The following is a 19,928-nucleotide window of genomic DNA, read 5'->3' on the forward strand; positions in this document are numbered from 1 at the left end:
ATTTTTTTATTCATCCAGCTACTCTGTGACTTTTGATTAGAGAATTCAGTCTATTTACATTTGCAGTATTTATTGATAGGTAAAGACTTAGGTCATCTTGTTCATTGTTTTCTAGCTATTTTGTAGTCCTCTCATTCCTTTCTTCCTCTCTTGCTGTCTTCTTTTGTGAGTGAATTCTTTTATGTGGTGGTGTGCTCTGATTCTTTTCTCTTTTTCTTTTGTGTATCTACTGTAGGTTTTGCTTTGTGGTTACCATGAGGCTTACATAAAACATTGTATAGATAGAACATTCTGTTTTCCACTGGTAGCTTAACAACTTTGATCACATACAAAAACTCTACCATTTTACTCCCTTTTTTATGTTTTTGATGTCACAATTTACCTCTTTTTATATTATGTATTTTTTAACAAATTATTGTAGCTATAGTTATTTTTAATACTCTTGTCCTTTAACCTTTATACTAGAGTTAGGTGGTTAATACAGCATCATATTACAGTTATTTTTTGAATTTGACTATATACTTACCTTTTCTAGTATGTTGTATATTTGTATGTTTACATGTTACTAATTAGCCTCCTTTCATTTCAGCTTGAAGAACTCCTTTCAGCATTTCTTGTAAGGTAGGTCTAGTGGTGATGACCTGCCTCAGCTTTCGTTTGTAGGGAAAGTCTTTCTCTCTCCTTCGCTTCTGAAGGACAACTTTGGTGGATAGTATATTCTTGGTTTGCAGCTTTTTTTTCTTTCAGTGCTTTGAATATATCATCCCATTCTCTTGTGGCCTGTAAGGTTTCTGCCAAAAATTCTGTTAGCCTAATAGGGGTTCTCTGTAAGTTACAAGCTTCTTTTCTCTTGCTGCTTTTAAGATGCTGTCTTTGTCTTGGATTTTTGACAGTTTTATTTTAATGTGTCTTGGAGAGGATTTCTTTAAATTGAGTTTGTTTGGTGACTTATGAGCTTGATGAACTTAGATATTAAAATCTCTCCACATATTTGGGAAGTTCTCAGGCATTATTTCTTTAAATATGCTTTCTGCCCCTTTTCTCTCTCTCCTTATTCTGAGATCTCTATAATGTGAATATATTTCATTTGGTGGTGTGCCATAATTCTCATAGGCTTCCTTCAGTCTTTTCTCCTCTGACTGGATAATTCATAGTTCCTGTTTTCTAATCACAAGTTCTTTCTTCTGTTTGATCCGTTCTGCTGTTGATGCTCTCTATGGCATTTTTCATTTCATTCATTGTATTCCTCAGCTCCAGAATTTTTGTTTGGTTCTTTTTTTGATTTCTCTCTGTTAAGCTTCTCATTTTGTTCATGTACTGTTTTCCTGATCTTATTGAATTGTGTTTCTGTGTTTTCTTGTGGCTCTTTGAGTTTCCTTAAAACAGCTATCTTGAATTCTTTACTGGGTAAATCACAGATCTCCAAGTCTCTGGGATCAGTTACTCGAAGATTATTGTGATCGTTTTGTGGTATCATGTTTCCTTGATTTTCTGTCTTCCTTGAAGTTTTGCATTGCTGTCTTTGCATTTGACATAGCAGTCACCTCCTTCAGTCTTTATTAACTACTTTCAGGAGAGAAATAACTCCCATCAGTCCTGCTGGTGATTCTGAGGCTTTCTCAGAGCTTCAGTGGATCCACCCGCTCCACTCTTCTTGCTCTCTTGTAGCAGATTTTTTTTTTTAAAGATTTTATTTTTTCCTTTTTCTCCCCAAAGCCCCCCAGTACATAGTTGTACATTCTTCGTTGTGGGTTCTTCTAGTTGTGGCATGTGGGACGCTGCCTCAGCATGGTCCGATGAGCAGTGCCACGTCCGCACCCAGGATTCGAACCAACGAAACACTGGACCGCCTGCAGCGGAGTGCACGAACTCAACCACTCGGCCACGGGGCCAGCCCCTCTTGTAGCAGATTTTTAAAGTTTGTATTCCTTCCCTGTTCCTGCAATACACCAGGCAGGGTGCTTGCTGACAGCCTCCCTTTTGTTTTCCCAAAGGTGGTGGTAGAGCTCACGTTTGTGGTCTTTCTCTGGCCTGCAAATTCATGCTGACTCTCTCAACATGCTCACTAGCCATCTGCTAAAGCTCACTCTCACCACGACCATTAGGAGTGCACACAGGGCCCCAGCTACGGGGTAGGGGTCTGGGTGTGTGTCAAGCCTGCAGAGCTCTGGGGGTGCTGTGGGGCAGTTGGGGGTATCTACAAGTAAAGTGTACCCAGCAGGCTTCTTGATAGAGTCTACAACGCAGTTAGTGGGATCTGCATCCCTTTAATGCCCTATGAAAGTCCTATTTGCCCCCCTCGCAGAGTCTTCCCACCCCCCCAGTCATACAGTTCAGAATCCTGTACTCTGGGTGGGGCGAGAGAGAAATGAGCCTCTTTGGCACTGTCCTGCACAGCTAGGAAGCCAGGTGCTCACTCACACACTCTCTCTTTCCTCCATGGATGAGATCACAGGCCAAGAAGATCTCTCAAGGTGAGATCTTCCTAAGCTGTGCTGCCTCAGGGGACAGGTGAGGTGAGTAAAATGTAAGACCATTCATCTTACCCTCTCTGATGAGTTCAAGCTCGTATTTTTAGTCTCAGCGATGTGCTGAAACTTCTCTGCTGAAGACCTGAACTTCCACAAAGGCTCTGTCATTCATGGGTGATTGTCAAAGATGGTTTTTTTCCAGGGGCTCCTGCACCACAACCAAGAGGGGCTAGAGTCAGTTCATGGGTTGCTGCAGGGTCTGCAGCCAGGACTGAAGTCTGTCTGCCTATTACCCAGCATATGGGTGGTTGAGACTCCTTAGCACAGTGGGTAAGGGTAGTTTCCTTGGCATATGGTGCTGGATCCCACAGCTCCCATGAAGGCACTTTTGTCCATGGATGGATGCCAAATTGTGGTGACGGGGGGACACAAATAAGGGATGTCTTATTCAACCATAATCTTTGTTTTCTTAAACCTATTTATTTCAAAGACCTTGATCTTCAGAGAAAAGGGTTCCAAAAGAGGATTCCTCATCAGTCCCACAGCCTACTCTGAACCGTTAGTGTTAGTAAGTGTTCATGTTCATAGGGTCCTTTTAGGACCTGGAAATAAATTCTTAGAGACGTTGATTGTGAATTAACTCTTGGTGATTTCTTTTTATCTCACTCCATCTCTTGTAGAAATTCCTCAAAGGGTAGGAAATATGGACAGCTCTCTTTGTTCTAGTACCATTGAAGTTTTTTTTCTTATGTTTATATACTTTTGGGCATTTCAGTTTTTAACTGGGAAAAGTGCATTATATTTCAATATTCAAATCACATTGCTTTGAAGAAATTTGTCACCATCATGTTATTTCTGAAACTTATTCTAAAGCTTTCTTGATACTGTTTTCTCATAGCTCTGGTTGTAATTCTAATTCAGACCATTAGAAAAACTTACTAATGAATCTTTTTCTTTGTCTGTTGGTATTTGTATGATTCTGTCATCTGTCTGGCTCTTCATCTGTCTAGTTGAAGAAAGCCCTCATCTTTCAAGATACATGAACTCTAAGCATTCATATCCCTTTTTCATGTCTGTAGACACTTATTATAGGCTTATAAGTAATAAATCCTCATTTCATTCTGGATTTATCCCAATCTAGTGAACAGTATGTCCAACTGCTAAATCAATGTATATCTCCAGTTGGATATCCTACTGTACTTCAAATTTTGCTATCGTTTTCTCCCTGCTTCTGCTTCCATCCAAATCTTGTTTTCATTTTTCCTGCCTCAGCGAATCACAGGCATCTAGTGAGTTCCCAAACCAGTTAACTTGAGTACAGTTTATACTCCCCCATTTCCACACGCAGTATAAATTGGTGCCCAAGATCTCTTTAACCATGGTCATTATTAAAGATATTGCTTGCTAATTCAGTGAATGAACATAAACTAACAGGATGTTGCTAATATGAGGTTTTTTTCTTTTAGAAAATAACAAAACCAGGTAAATTTTTTTCTGACTTCTTACCTTTGCATACCATGAGAACACAGTTCAATATGTTTTGTCCATATCATCTAAGATGGATGACTTCAGATTGAGTAGGAGTGTTTTGTTACAGGGAACAGTGACATTCAAAGATGTGGCTATTGACTTCACCCAGGAAGAATGGCAGCAATTGGATCCTGCTCAAAGGAACCTGTACCGGAATGTGATGCTAGAAAACTATAACAACTTAATCACAGTGGGTAAGGGTAGTTTCCTATATAACTCAAATTCTGAGATTAAAGTACCTTTTTTCCCCCACTTTTCTGAAATGTGTGGAACCTTTAAGTGTTAGAGTGAATTTGCCTTTAGATGCCTTTGCTCACTTGAATGAGCAGCTTTCAAAACAAAACGTCATCTGTTATGTTTCAGGGGGCAGCATCTCCAGAAAACATACGTTTCTTGTCCTTTAGAAAACCAGTTTCCCTGGGCCAGCCTCAATTCTTGAATGATTCTTTGTTTTAGTATTTATGCCAAAATCGTATGTCACTTCTCTTTGACAGGCTGTCCATTCACCAAACCTGATGTGATTTTCAAGTTGGAGCAAGAAGAAGAACCATGGGTGGAGGAAGATGTGGATGTGTTAAGGAGACACTGGCCAGGTTAGTGGGAGGGAACCAGACAGGTGAAGAGGGGCCAGACCCTCTGATGGTTAATCCATGAGTAATTGATCTCTCTGAAATCTTCTTCAAAGATGTTTTCCTAAAGACTGTAGACTTTTATGGTGACAATTGTTGTGAATTCTTTATAAACGTAAGATGTCATTTCTAGATAACATTCTTAGCTTTTATCCTTAGAACTTCTTTCCACAGAACTTAAAGGATCAGTTGGCCTTTTCACCTGTGTGCTAGATATCAACATTTCCTAATTCATTTCCAGCTTTACTTTGATAATCTTTCTGCTTTTAGCATCTTCGGTGTCTCTGCCCACCTTTTCACATAGGATTCTTTCTTTTTGCATTCAGATATTCATGGAATTGTAGTTGTTCAAATAAACCTATTGACATTTATAGTCCTTTACTCTCCACTTTCTTTTCTTCCTTCCATTGTAAATGCCTTAGCATCGTGTTTTGTGCCCATAGTCATACTTCCCACTGTAATGTTTAGCTTTTGCTCTCATACTTCCCCAGTAATGGCTACAACCCTTTTACTTCAAGAAAAGTTTTACAGTCAGAGCTCCTTTTCTGTTAGCTCCCATATTCTGCTACATTGTCATGTATATATGCACGCATGTTTGTGTATACATGGATGTATGTGTGTATATATACATACACATATATACGTATATATGCATACACATACATACATGTATTTCTAATTTGATAGCTATTGCCAGGTCCTTTTTTGCCCTCCAAGGAGTTTGTAACAATTTATATTTGTACTAACAATTTCTACCAACATAGTCTGTTAGCATTTTTTAAATCTTTGCCAATTTGATAGGTGAAATATAACTTATAGTTTGAATTTGCACTTCCTTTATTGTGAGTGAAGACAAGCATCTTTTCATATGTTTTAAATCTATCTTTCTTTCTTTATGAACAGTTTGTATCTTTTGCTTGTTTTTTCTGTTGAGTTCTTAATTTCTGTGAACTCTTAACATATTAATGTTATTAGCCCTTTGTTATATGTTTTTCCATTATTTTTTTGCAGTTGGTCATTCCTCTTTGAAGTACTTTTATTCACTTTGAGTTTTTCTTTTTTTAAGATTTTATTTTTTCCTTTTTCTCCCCAAAGCCCCCCAGTACATAGTTGTATATTCTTCGTTGTGGGTCCTTCTAGTTGTGGCATGTGGGATGCTGCCCCAGCGTGGTTTGATGAGCAGTGCCATGTCCGCGCCCAGGATTCGAACCAATGAAACACTGGGCCGCCTGCAGCCGAGCATGCGAACTTAACCACTCGGCCACGGGGCCAGCCCCTCACCTTGAGTTTTTTTAATGTTCCTGTAGTTAAAATAATAATCTTTTCTTATAGGAGATTATCATGATTTTTTTTCCCTTTTATGTATATGGGTGAATTATGTTTACATATTTCTTAATAATGACTCATCCTCACGTTTGCTATGAATTTAAATAATTGTTCTAACTTTTTCAGGCTTTGAAGACAATGTTATGCTGGTTTCATAAATAGAATTTGGAAGCTTTCCTTCATGTTCTGGGACACTTAGAATAGCGTTGGTGTATAACTCCCTTAAAATTCTGGTTTATCTTCCCTGTTGAGCTATTTGAACCCTGTGGATTATTGAGGGAAGGTTCTTTGACACCTTTTTTTCTTTGTTCCTTTTATAACTGTTCTGTGTAGATGTTTTTTCTCTTTTTGCACTAGTTTTTTATAATGTTATATTTTTCCAGAAAATTATCCATTTAATCCTGGTTTTAAAATTAATTTTCACAGAGTTGAACAATGTAATTTCTACAAATATTTAAATTTCCTCTGTGTCTGTAAAAGTTTATCATATATTGATGTTCCAGGGTCATCTGTTATATTTAACAATTCGTTTCATCTGTATTTTCAAATCTGTTGTTATAAAATTACCCTAGTGTTCTGTTCTTAAGTCTTTCATTAATTCTGCAAATTTCTCAGCCCGCATTATCACATATTGGCTCTCCTTCATTTTCTCTGCATTCTACTTCTGGGACTCCTATTAGATAGATACTAGACCTACTTGTTTTTTCCTCCACATTGTTTTTCATTTCCTTTGCTATTTTCTACCACCCTATCTCTCTGTGTTGCCGTCTCAGTAATTATTTCAGCTATATCTTCCAGTTTACTAACTCTCTTCAACTGTATTTATTCATCTTTTTCACTCATCCACTTTTTAAAAAATTCTCAGTAGTAGTATTTTGTATTTTTAGAAATTTCTCTCTCTCTTTTCTTTTTACTTTGTTTGTTTTTTGTTTTCATGTCATTCTTGTCCTTCCTAATAATTTCTGTGGCTTGTTCAGGTTTGTTTTTATCTTTTGCTTCTTTAAAAATACTCTGCATAGCTCTTCTGTATTTTGTATCTGACAATTCCAGTATTTTAAGTCCTCAGGTTTAAATATCTTGTTTTTGTTGACTCATTTATTGTACCTGCTTCTTCGCCTGCTTGATGATTGCTGATTTGAATTCAAATTTTTTAAATCTTAATTTACAATGATTTTTTTTGGTGAGGAACATTGGCCCTAAGCTGTTGCCAATCATCCTCTGTTTGCTTGAGGAAGATTGTCGCTGAGCTAACATCTGTGGCAGTCTTCCTCTGTTTTGTCTGTGGGATGTCACCAGAGCATGGCTTGAGGAGCATTGTGTAGGTCTTTACCCACAATCCAAACCTGTGAACCTCAGGCCACTGAAGCAGAGTGCACAAACTTAACTACTATGCCACTGGGCTGGCCCCCAATTTGAATAATTGTATTGTCCTCACTTAAAGTTGCTGTCTTCTGAAGATGATTTGCATGTGCTCCTGGTGGGTGTAAACAGGCATTAGCAAGTGAGGACCAGCTGAACATCTTTTGGAGGTCCTGGCTTTTTGTAGGAACTTCAGTTTTGAGCTTCGCTTCCGTATTGCTGACCTGGGACTTGTACTTCAGGTAACAGGGCTTTTGTTTGGATAGGTACTCAGGTCAGACTCATCCTCCAGCTTGCTTTGTAATTCCCTCTCTCAGACCTGGTTTTGGCTAATAGTTGTTTATTTTTGTTTTATTTTTTTGTATATGATGCTCAGCTGTGGTTGGTGCACAGTATTGAGGTGTTCTTGGAGATTTATGCTCCCAGCGATGCATCATAATTTCTCTTTTATCCATTTTCTTTTTGTTTTGCAATGTGAGGTTACTCTACCATAATTTTCAATAATAAAGTCCTATCTAGTCTTTCTCTCTTTTTCCACACTTGCATGGTCTCCTTCATTTCAGTTGGTTTTATTTTTCTCTTCCATTTCTTTCCTTGGTTCTGCCAGTTAATTTTTAATTTATATTTTGAGCTCTTGATTTATAGATGCTATAAACTTAATTTTCATTGTTTTTTATTCGTGTCAATACATCTAGTCAAGATTTTAATTTACTATGTGCCATAATTGTTCATTTTGTCTGCTTTTTAATATAATGTTTCTTTTTTCTTTCTCTTATAATGCTTTTCATAGATCTGATTCCAGCACCTTTCCATTTTTGAGTGAGAATAGTTCTTCCTTGACCTGCTTTAAAGAAGGATGATGTTGGGGAAGGAAAATGAGTGTTCTGATCTAGAGCAGAGATCAGCAAACTATGGCCTGTAGTCCAGCCACTTGTTTGTAAATAAAGTTTTATTGGAACACAGCCACACCTAATCATTGACATCTTGTCTATGACTGCTTTCACATTACAGCAGCAAAGTTGAATAGTTGTGTCAAAGGCTATATGACCTACAAAGCCTAAAACTTTTATTATCTGATCCTTTAAGAAAAAGTTTGCCAACCCTTGATGTAATGAATGCATCTGTGCTTCACATTGAAGCCCTTTATTCTGCACGACTGTGTGTGTGTAAGTATGTTTAGACTTTATTTCTTCTCATCCCAAAAATAAGCTGTAAGTCTTCTCATAGCTGAAACTTGTGCTCTCACCCCAACAAACTTCTTCCTAAGAAGATAGTATGTCAGAGTGTTTCCTTGTTCAGTCCTGGCTTCCCTGACATATCTTGGGATATCAGGTCTACACTCCCAAACTTCAATGTTGTAATCATGGGGTAATTAATTCTGCTCTTCAAGGTGTGACATCCATCTTGACAGTCAGCTGCTTGCTCTGCCCAAGATCAGCATGATTCAGCTGTCTCCTTTTACTTCCGTTCTGCCCCTTTTCCAGCCTGCACTGTATTTGTCAACACTAACTCTTTATAATTGGGGTTACAGCACCCCCCAGGATCATTGAAGAATCAGTGACTTTTCATTCTCATTGTTTGTAGAGAAGAAAAGAGATCAGTTACTTTTTCATTCCACCATCTTAAAACATGAGGTCCTTTCTGTCACATTTTGACCTTCCCCTTGGAATTCTTTTTCACTTCTGCTTGGATGTTACCTTGACAACCTAATCTTACCTTCTCCCTCAGCATCTTTTGCTTTTCCTTGAACTGAGGTGACCCAAAAGTTTAGCACTCTGCCTTCTTTTATGCATTTATAATCTGCAGCCATGTCTCTCACTTTATCTGCTTTACAGCTTCACAGGACTTTTCCTCTTACTTTATTCTCAGTCTAACAGAGAGAGAAAATTCTCCATTTTCCCATCTTGGATCTAAGCAGCACCAGAGGACTGACTGTCTCACCTTTCAGTATGTAGACTTTCACTTCCTTTCTCTGTGACTGAGCCAGTTCCTTTCTCTCTATTTCTCTGCCTGGGGTCACTGATTCTAGAGCCTTTCTGCTTCCATTTCTTAAGAGGGTAATCTCCCATCTTTTCTAGGGTAGAGGTGTGGTCTTCATTCGTTTATACCTTTTTATTTCTATATCTCATATTAGTGTGGTTTGGGGTAGCATCAAAGATAAATTCATGTATTTATCATGCCATATTTAAGCTCAATTTCTCAATCTGTGTTTTCTCCTCCACTCTCTATACTTACTTTCTCTCCAGTCATGCTAGGTAGGCTCTTCCAGTTTTATCTCACAACTCTTTCATCCAATTTTTCCTTCCTTTGTTTGTTCTCATTTTATTACTTCAGCGTTAGAAAATTTATTTACTTTTAAAAATACATAATACATGCTTGTAGTACAAATTTTTTAAAGTACAAAAGGATATATATTGAAAAGTAATTCTTCTTCTCTTACCCATTTCCCCTTTATGGTGGCAACCCCAGCATCATTTTCCTTTGAGTTATTACTCACTTTTATTTTCAAACATTTTTATCGAAACCACTCTAAGTTGATAGGTTAAGTAGTGAATAATTGTCACCTTTGCTGTTCAGTGTTCTTTTCCAAGAATGTGATATGCCTTTTGTCTTAGCTTCCTAGAGCTACTGTAACAAAGTACCACAAACTGGGTGGCTTAGAACAACAGAAATTTATTCTCACAGTTCTGAAGGCTAGAAATACTAAATCAAGGTCTTAACAAGGCCACGCTCCCTCTGAAACCTGTAAGAGAAGGACCCTTCCTAGCCTCTTTCAGCCTGTGGTAGCCCCAGACATGCCTTGGCTTGTAGCCACATGACTCGAGTCTGTCTTTGTCTTCACATAGTGTTCTCCCCATGCTTCTGTCTCTTCATGTGACATTCTTTTTATAGCATCAGTCATATTAGATTAGAGGCTTACCCGACCCCAGTATGACTTCATCTTAACTCATTGTGTCTGCAGTGACCCTGTTTCCAAATAACTTCACATTCTGAGGTCCAGGGGGTTAGCACTTCAACAGATCTTTTAGAGATGGCACACAGTTCAACCCATAACACCCTTCCATTTGTTCAAATCTCTATGTGCATTTTAAAGTTTTCTTCTAATTTTTTGGCATTTCTTATTAAATTTATTCCTAGATTTTTCATGTTTTTTGTTGCCATTGTAAGTGTAATCTTCTGTTATATTTTCTAAATAGTTGTTTGTATATATGAAGGTTTTTGAAACTGAATTTTAACTTACTATACATAGTGAATTAATTTCTTTTTATGATTTTTCAAAAAGGTGACTTGATTTAAATAGTTTTATTGCTGATAAATAATGCTAATTTTACTTTTCCTTTCCAAGTTTCTATACCTCTGATTTCTTTCTCTTACTTAATGCACTATCCAGCACTGTAATAATAGTGGTGATAAGCACTCATCTTCTTTTTATTCCTAACTGTACTGTGAGTGCTTTGGGATTTTTCTCAAGTTAAATGAGTGTCTGTCTATTCCTATTTTATAAAGGGTTTTTTTTATGGAAAATAGATGTTGAGTTTTATCATCTTTTTAATATCTTTGGAGATGATTGATTTTTCACTTTTGACCTATTAATATAGTTACTTACAGTAGTAGATTTTTCTACTATTGAAACATACTTATATTCCTAGGAGAAATCTACTTATATTCCTGGGGGAAAAACATACTTACATTCCTGGGTCATTTTGATATTGTATGTAGAATTTTTGCATTGATAGTCATAAGTGAAATTGGTGGCTGGTTTGCTTTTTTAATAGTCATCTTTCTCAGGTTTTGATATTAATATTTTGTTTGTTTCACCCCCCGAAATAAGGAATTCTCTTTTTTTCCTTTAAAAAATCTTATATAGCATCAGAGCTGTCCCTAATGTGTTTGTTAAAATTCCCATGTGACTGTCTCTGGGCCTTTTCTATTTGTTTTGTTTTTAGGGGACTGCTTTTCATATTTTTCTGTTTATTTTGTGGAAATTGGTCTATATAGGTTTTCTACATCTTAATAGTTACTTTTGGTAATTTACATTTTCCAGAAAATTGCTTGTGAAAACAGTTTATAAAAGTGTGTTTCAATAGAGTCTTACAAAACAGTTCTATGATTTTTTTTAACTTCCTGTTTTTGTTTTTTCTCTGTCATTATTGCTTCTTTCTTTATTTGTACATTCTTCGTTCTCCCTTTTACCCAGCAACTTATCTGTTTTCTTTCAGATCTCATTTAAAGCAATCAAAACTATTTGTATTCATAAATATCTGTGTCTATTCATATTTCCTTTCCTGGAATCTCCTAAAGCTTAGGAAATAGGACATATATGTGCCTCGAATTTGCTTAATAATGGGAAACTAGGCCTTAAGCCAAGAATCAATCCCATAATAGCATGCTTTTTGAAATTTTCTTGATATTTTAATATTGGGAAAAGTTACAAGTGACATTTATTTGCAATCTGTTTTAGGAGAAATATGGGGAATTGAGGAGCATCAGAAAATCCAGGACAGACTTTTGACACAACTTGAAGATAAATTCACAAAACCACTGACTGAAGAAAAAGTCAATGAATGTCATAAGAAATTTGCAAATGCATTTACTCTGAATTCAGACTTTTTTCCTTCCAGTCATAATCTGTATGGCTATGACTTATTTGGAAAGTGTTTAGAACATAATAATTTTGTCTATTGTAATAATGAGAGAATCCTTAAATATAATGAACCTGTGAAATCATTTGGCAATAGCTCATCCCATCTTGTAGTAACCCCGTTTAAGTGTAATCATTGTGGAAAAGGATTCAGCCAAACCTTGGATCTCATCAGACACCTGAGAATTCATACTGGAGAAAAACCCTATGAATGTAAAAAATGTAAAAAAGCCTTCAGCCACAAGGAAAAACTCGTTAAACATCATAAAATTCACAGTAGGGAGCAGTCTTATGAATGTAATGAATGTGGGAAAGCTTTCATTAAAATGTCAAATCTTATTAGGCATCAAAGAATTCATACTGGAGAGAAACCCTATGCATGTAAGGAATGTGGGAAATCCTTCAGCCAGAAATCAAATCTCATTGATCATGAAAAAATTCATACTGGAGAGAAACCTTATGAATGTAATGAATGTGGAAAAGCATTCAGCCAGAAGCAGAGCCTCATTGCACATCAGAAAGTTCATACTGGGGAAAAACCTTATGCATGTAACGAATGTGGTAAAGCCTTCCCTCGAATTGCCTCCCTTGCTCTTCACATGAGAAGCCACACAGGAGAAAAACCTTATAAATGTGATAAATGTGGAAAAGCCTTCTCTCAGTTTTCCATGCTTATTATACATGTGAGAATTCACACAGGTGAGAAACCCTATGAATGCAATGAATGTGGAAAGTCCTTTTCTCAAAGCTCAGCCCTTACTGTACATATGAGAAGTCATACTGGTGAGAAACCCTATGAATGTAAGGAATGTAGAAAAGCCTTCAGCCACAAAAAAAACTTCATTACCCACCAGAAGATTCATACTAGAGAGAAACCTTATGAATGTAATGAATGTGGGAAAGCCTTCATTCAGATGTCAAATCTTGTTAGACACCAGAGAATTCACACTGGAGAAAAACCCTATATATGTAAGGAATGTGGCAAAGCCTTTAGCCAGAAATCAAATCTCATTGCTCATGAAAAGATTCATTCTGGAGAGAAACCCTATGAATGTAATGAATGTGGTAAAGCCTTCAGCCAAAAGCAAAACTTTATTACACATCAGAAAGTTCACACTGGAGAGAAACCTTATGATTGTAATGAATGTGGTAAAGCCTTCTCTCAAATTGCATCCCTTACTCTTCATCTGAGAAGTCACACAGGGGAAAAGCCTTATGAATGTGATAAATGTGGGAAAGCCTTCTCTCAGTGCTCGTTGCTCAATTTACATATGAGAAGTCATACAGGTGAGAAGCCCTATGTATGTAATGAATGTGGAAAAGCTTTCTCTCAAAGAACTTCCCTTATTGTACACATGAGAGGTCATACAGGTGAGAAACCCTATGAATGTAATAAATGTGGAAAAGCCTTCTCCCAAAGTTCATCCCTTACTATACATATACGAGGTCATACAGGTGAGAAACCCTTTGACTGTAGTAAATGTGGAAAAGCCTTCTCTCAAATCTCATCTCTTACACTTCATATGAGAAAACATACAGGTGAGAAGCCTTATCATTGTAATGAGTGTGGTAAGGCTTTCAGCCAAAAGTCACACCTTGTTAGACACCAGAGAATTCATACTCATTAGAAATAGAAACCCCATGAATATTGTGAATATGGAAAAGCCTTCAGAAGGAATTAGTACCTCCTTGCACATTACATAATCAGTTCTAGAGGAAAAAACTATGAATGTGGGAAAGTCTTTCAAAGAAGTCACACATTTGTGAAACATGAGAATTCTTACAGAGCTGACAAATTGTATAATGCAAAGCTGGTCATCAAAAACCTTCAGCAGACATCTTATCGATGATATTTATTCAGCATTCTCATTAAAATCTGAAACAAAGTATCTGCTGTCAGCATATCAGCATACTTGAGCTTCTAGCCAATGTATTAAGCAAGAAAAAATTGTGAAGAAAGATAAACTATAAAATAACCTTTTATATGAGAAGTAGTTTATTAGAAAATGTGTTGATATAAAATATCTAAGAATAAACACAACAATGAATTTTGAGAGAGAGATATATAAAGTTATAAAACATTTTGAAGGGCACAAAAGAACACCTGAATCACTGAGAAAAATGACATTGTCTGAAAAGATTTGACATTTTAAAAAACATAAATTCTCTCACACACCTTTGAGTTTAAGTTTAAAGTACTTCCACTCAAAGTTTTCACTAGTTAGTTATAGTTTAAGAATTTCACAAACATTCAGTGTTTCACATAGGAATGTAAAGAAGCACAAATAGCTGGAAAAAATGTTAAAAACAAAAGAGAAGACACAGTTTACTAGATATTACATACTTGATTTAAAGCTAGTGTCATTTAAACAATGTTCTTGATGAGTAAATCAATCAGTGGAAACAAATTGAGGTTAGGAGGAAGGAGACATGGGAATTTTGTGTATGATACTGCTATTGAGATCATTGCAGAAAGCATAGCCTGTTCAATTAATGGAAGATTCATGTGAGCAAAATGTTAGTGCTCTACTTTATGCCATACAAAAGTAAAATTCAAGTAGATTGAAGACCAGAATATAGAAAGCAAAATTCTAAAACTATGATGGAAATAGAATATTAATTTAGAGTAACAGGATTTCTCTAAAAACACATGAATATGGAACAATCCATTCTAGTTTGGTGTATTGGCTTCAGAGGCACCCACATATGTGTGCAGAGATATATCTCTATCACTATGTTCACTGCATCATGGTTTGTATTACTCTAAATTGGACATAACATATTTCTATTAGTAGAGAAATAGGTTAGTTGATGTAATTATTTCTATGGTAGAATACAGTTTTAGAGGGGAGATACAAATTATTACATGGATAGATCACAATATATAATATTGAGAGAAAACAGCAAAATGTACAATGAAACATGATATAACGTTTGTATAAATTTAATAATGCAAAGAACAGTACTGTGTATTGATCCTGGATCCATATATGACATTGGTTGCCTTTTAGGAACTGGGAAAGGTCTGGAGGGAGTTGTTATATTTATCTGTAATATTTCTTTAATAAAAGAAAAAGCAAATATGACAGTGGTAACAAATCTTGTCAAAATTATGTTGATTTTAAAATATTCTTGCCTTTATTTTTGTCTTTCTATAAAATAAGAATCAGATGGGTGGAGGAAATCTGGACCTATAGAAACAATTTTAAAATTTATTCTTATTTTTGATAAGATACTAATATTTATGGAAAGTTATCTTTACTAATACACAAACCAAACCTGAATTAAAATAATAATTTGCTTCTGATAATGTTAATTAGGATAATAAAAATCAGCAGTATATAGCATTTGTTTGAGGTCAATTTTTAAATTTAATTTTTATTTCAAATACAAGTTCTTCCCTGGTTGAAAGCAGTGAAGAAACAAAAGAAATTCTCAATTGTTGAGATAATATTTTTTAGCCAATTAAAGAATACAATTTAATAGATTTTAATATATTCACAGGGTTGTACATCCATCACCACAATCAATTTTAGAACACTTTCATTCCCCCCAAAAGTAACCCTCTTCCTTTAGCCATCACTACCCAATTCCCCCATCCCCCATATCTCTGTTCTGTCTTGATGGATTTGCCTATTCTGGACGTTTCATATAAATAGAATCATACAATATGTGGTCCTTTGTGAGTGGCTTCTTTCACTGAACGTGTTTTCAAGGTTCATCCATATTGTAGCATGTATCAGTATTTCATTTATTTTTATTTTTATTTATTTTATTCTTAATATTTTTATTTTTTACTTTTTTCTGATTTATCTCTATATTGTGGTAACATTGGTTTATAACATAAATTTCAGGTGTACATTACTATATAATTACTATCCATCACCATACAAATAATCACCCCTTTCACCTGCTTCCATCTGCTCTTCCCCTTGGGTAACCACCAATCCAATTTTTGTCTCTAGATGTTTGTTTGTTGTTGTTTTTATCTTCTACTTATGAGTGAGATCGTACAGTATTTGACTTTCTCCCTTTGACTTATTTCACTTAGTATGATATCCTCAGGGTCCATTAATGTTGTTACAAATGGCAAAATTTTATCCTTTTTATGGCTGAGTAGTATTCCCTTGTGTATATATACACCATCTTCTTTATCCATTTGCCCCTCGATGGACACCTAGGTTGCATCCAAGTGTTGGTTATTGTGAATAATGCTGCAATGAACATAGGGGTGCATATATCTCTGGAAATTCATGTTTTCATGTTCTTTGGATAAATATCCAGCAGTGGAGTAGCTGGATCATATGGTAGTTCTATTCTTAATTTTTTGAGGAATCTCCATACTGTTTTGCTTAGTGGCTGCACCAGTTAGCACTCCCACCAGCAGTGTATGAGGGTTCCCTTTTCTCCACATCCTCTCCACCACTTATTTCCTGTCTTGTTAATTATACCCATTCTGATGGGTGTGAGGTGATATCTCATTGTAGTTTTGATTTGCATTTCCCTGATAATTAATTAGTGATGTCAAACATCTTCTCATGTGCCTGTTGGCCATCTGTGTATCTTTGAAGAATTGTCTGTTCAGATCTTTGGTCCATTTTTTAATTGGGTTGTCAGTTATTTTGTTGTTGAATTGAATGACTTCTGTATATATTTTAGATATCAACCCCTTATCAGATATATGGTTTGCAAATATCTTCTCCCAGTTGTTAGGTTGTATTTTCATTTTGTTGATGGTTTCCTTTGCTGTGCAGAAGCTTTTTAGTTTGATGTACTTCCATTTGTTTTTCTATTGTTTCCCTTACCTGGTCAGACATGGTACTTGAAAATATGCTAAGATCGATGTTGAAGAGTGTACTGCCTCTGTTTTCTTCTAGAAGTTTCATGGTTTGAGATCTTACATTCAAGTCTTTAATCCATTTGGAGTTAATTTTTGTGTATGGTGTAAGATAATGGTCTACTTTCATTCTTTTGCATGTGGTTGTCCAGGTTTCCCAACATCATTTATGGAAGAGACTTTGCTTTCTCCATTAAACCTGATCTCAACTGAGGTCCTTTAATTCCCCAACTTTATTGTCTAACTGTCTTAAATATTTTCTCTATATACCTTAAGAACTACATGAGACAGTGTTGTCATTTTTGCCTCAACCATCTAATATAATTTAGGAAGCTCAACAGGAGAAAGAAAGTCCATTAAACGTACCCATATTTTCACTCTTTCTGTTGTTCTTTCCTCATTCCTGATGTTCCACCTTTCCTTACTTTATCATTTATCTTATGCTTAAAGAACTTCCTGCAGTCATTCTTTTAGAGTAGATCTCCTGACAACAAATTCTCTTAGTTTTCCTTCATCTGAATATGGCTTCATTTCACCTTCTTCCCTAAAGGGTATTTTTTGCTGGTATAGAATTCTGGGTTGACTGTTCTTTCAGCACTTGAAAAACGTGCCACTTCCTCTGGCTTTCATGTTTCCTGATAAGAAGTCTCTGACATTTGAATCATTGTTCCTCTATAGGTAATGTGTCTTTTCTCTATAGCTGCTTTCAAGGACGTTTTTCTTGTCTTTAGTTTTCTAAAGTCTGATTATGATGTGTCTTGACATGAATTTCTTTGAGTTTATCCTGTTTGGGGTTTGCTCAGCTTCTTGAATCTGTGGGCTTATGTTTACTGCCAAAGTTGGGGAATTTTCTGCCATTATTTATTTAAATGCTTTGTCAGCCTCACACTTTCTTCTTTCCTTCTAAGACTCAGCATATTTTTCCCTCCTGTTCTATCTTTAAGTTCACTGATTCTTTCCTCTGTCCTCTCCATTCTACTCTTGAGCACATCCTTCGAATCTTATATTTTGGTTACTGTATTTTTCTGTTCAAAATATTTCATTGTGTTCTTCATATTCTCCCTTTCTTTGCTAAGATTTTGGGTTTTTTTTATTTGTTTCAAGTATGTGCATAATTTGTTCATTGAAGCATTTTTATGATTGCTCTTTTAAATTCCTTGTCAGATGAGTCTAGTCATCTTGGTGTTGATGAGTCTTGACTGTCTTTTCTCATTCAGTGTAAGATTTTCCTGTTTCTTGATATGATAAATGATTTTCAATTGTATCCTACACATTTTGGATGCTGTGTTGTGAGACTCTAGATCCTATTTAACCTTTCTTTTTGCAGGCAGTCACCCTGTTTAGGTGTAGCTTGAAGGTTCAGGTGGGGGTGGATGTTCAGTGCCCTGTCGGGCTCCACTGACTCCACCCAAGCAAAAGTGAAGCACTGACACCCACCTCATTTTCACTGGGTAGAAATGGAAGTTCAGCTCCCCATCCAGCCCAGCTGAAACAGGAGTGGAGAGGATGAAGGAGGGGAAACAGAGTGCTGACTAGCACCACCTTTTTTCTAGAGTTTGTTGGGTGGGGATAGAAGTTCAGCTCCCCATTGTGCCCTGATAACATGGAACAGGGTGAGAAGCGATTGCTGAGAAGCACTGCCTGGAACCACCTAGTTCTACCTCATTGCCTCTGGGCAGGTGTGGAAGTTCATCCTGGCTGATACTACCCTATCGGTGAAGCAGAGAGCTAACTTACCTCACCTCACTGCCACTGGGTGTGGCCCTAATGAGTCATTACTTTTTTCCCTTATTTTTAGTGTTGTAATATAATCTGGACACAAATCTTTCGTCATTTATTTTTATCCTAAAAATGTTGCTTTTGTTTTCATTTTTTTCAGATGCACAAACATTTTAAAGTTCGATATGAAAATTACCTAGTCTATGATACATTTTGAGTTCATTTTTTAATATGGTGTAAGATTTAGGTTGAGATTCTTTTTTTTGGCCTACAATTTCTAATTGTTTCAACACTATTTGTTGAAAACATTATCCTTTCTCTATTGGATTGTTTTGTACTTTTGTAAAAAAAAAAATCAGGTGGACTACTTGTGTGAGTCTATTTCTGAACACTATTCTGTTCCATTGACTTATGTGTCTATCCCTCTACCAATATCACACTGTCTTGATCACTGTAGCTAGACAGTGATTCCTCTCAATTTATTCTTTTTCAAAATTGCTTTATCCTAATTCCTTTGCTTTTCCATATAAACTTTGGATCACCCAGTCTATTTTTTCAAAAATCCTGCTTAGATTTTTATAGGAATTGCATTAAGCCTTTATATCATTTGGGAGAAAACTGAAATCTTAACTATGTTGAGCCTTCTAATCCATAAACACAATGTCTCTTCATTTATTTAGATCTTTTTTTATTTCTTTGATCTGTGCTTTGTAGTATTCAGCTCCTGTACATACACTGTTAGATTTAAACCTAAGTTTCACATGGGCGGGGGGTGGGGCAGATATTTGTTTGTAGATTCCTTTTGATTCTTTATGTAGAAAATGATGTCAACTGCAAATAGGGACAGTTTTTTATTTTGTCCTTTTCAATCTGCATGCATTCTATTTACTTTTCAGGTCTTATTTCACTGGCTGAATCTTCCAGTATGATGTGCTGGTGAGAGAAGACATCCTTGCCTTCTTCCTAATCTTAAGAGGTTTTCCTTTTTCCTCTGGGATGATTGAGCAGTTAGCTTCTGGAATGGGATTTTAAAGCTGAATACTGGAAGAAAGTTAGGTGATCATTAAAGGCCAAAATATAAGAGAAGAAGCAACAAAAACAGCTGAAGCAATAATACTAAAGAGAGAAATTAGTTTGGCCCATTACTGGACTATTTGTGATCTTTACAGAAAAATCCCATCATTCTTTTCTTGCAGCAGCCTGAGTTCTAAAGAATCTATTGGAGACTGATAATTTAGAAGGAACTTTGCTCTCTTAAGCCAACAGCATGAAGGATCAGTGATAAATACTGTGGGATATAACCAGCAATTACTTCCTTGAACCACAGTTGAAAAAATACTGAGCAAAATGAGTCCAAGTAAGAAGCTCTTTATCAATTTTATTTTCTCATGAGCCATGCACACCATCCAAGAAGG

General features: G+C 36.1%; 1 protein-coding gene across 4 annotated transcripts in view; it reads left to right on the forward strand.

Annotated features, from left to right (window-relative positions):
• Nucleotides 1-15,056, forward strand: part of LOC106780877 (zinc finger protein 569) — a 58,253-nt gene extending 43,197 nt beyond the window's left edge. For 2 of the 4 annotated variants that reach the window (XM_014733056.3, XM_070224173.1), the window contains 3 exons: nt 4,069-4,195; nt 4,496-4,594; nt 11,778-15,056. In XM_014733056.3, the coding sequence (XP_014588542.3) occupies nt 4,069-4,195; nt 4,496-4,594; nt 11,778-13,585 (2,034 nt within the window). In that variant the 3' untranslated portion in view covers nt 13,586-15,056. Of the gene's footprint in view, nt 1-589; nt 622-4,068; nt 4,196-4,495; nt 4,595-11,777 lie in introns of all 4 variants that reach the window. The other 2 variants (XM_070224171.1, XM_070224174.1) reach the window with 2 other exon arrangements.
• The last annotated feature ends 4,872 nt before the right edge of the window (nt 15,057-19,928 follow it).

This window comes from Equus caballus, chromosome 10 (assembly GCF_041296265.1).
Source record: "Equus caballus isolate H_3958 breed thoroughbred chromosome 10, TB-T2T, whole genome shotgun sequence".
NCBI classification, from domain to species: Eukaryota; Metazoa; Chordata; class Mammalia; order Perissodactyla; family Equidae; genus Equus; species Equus caballus.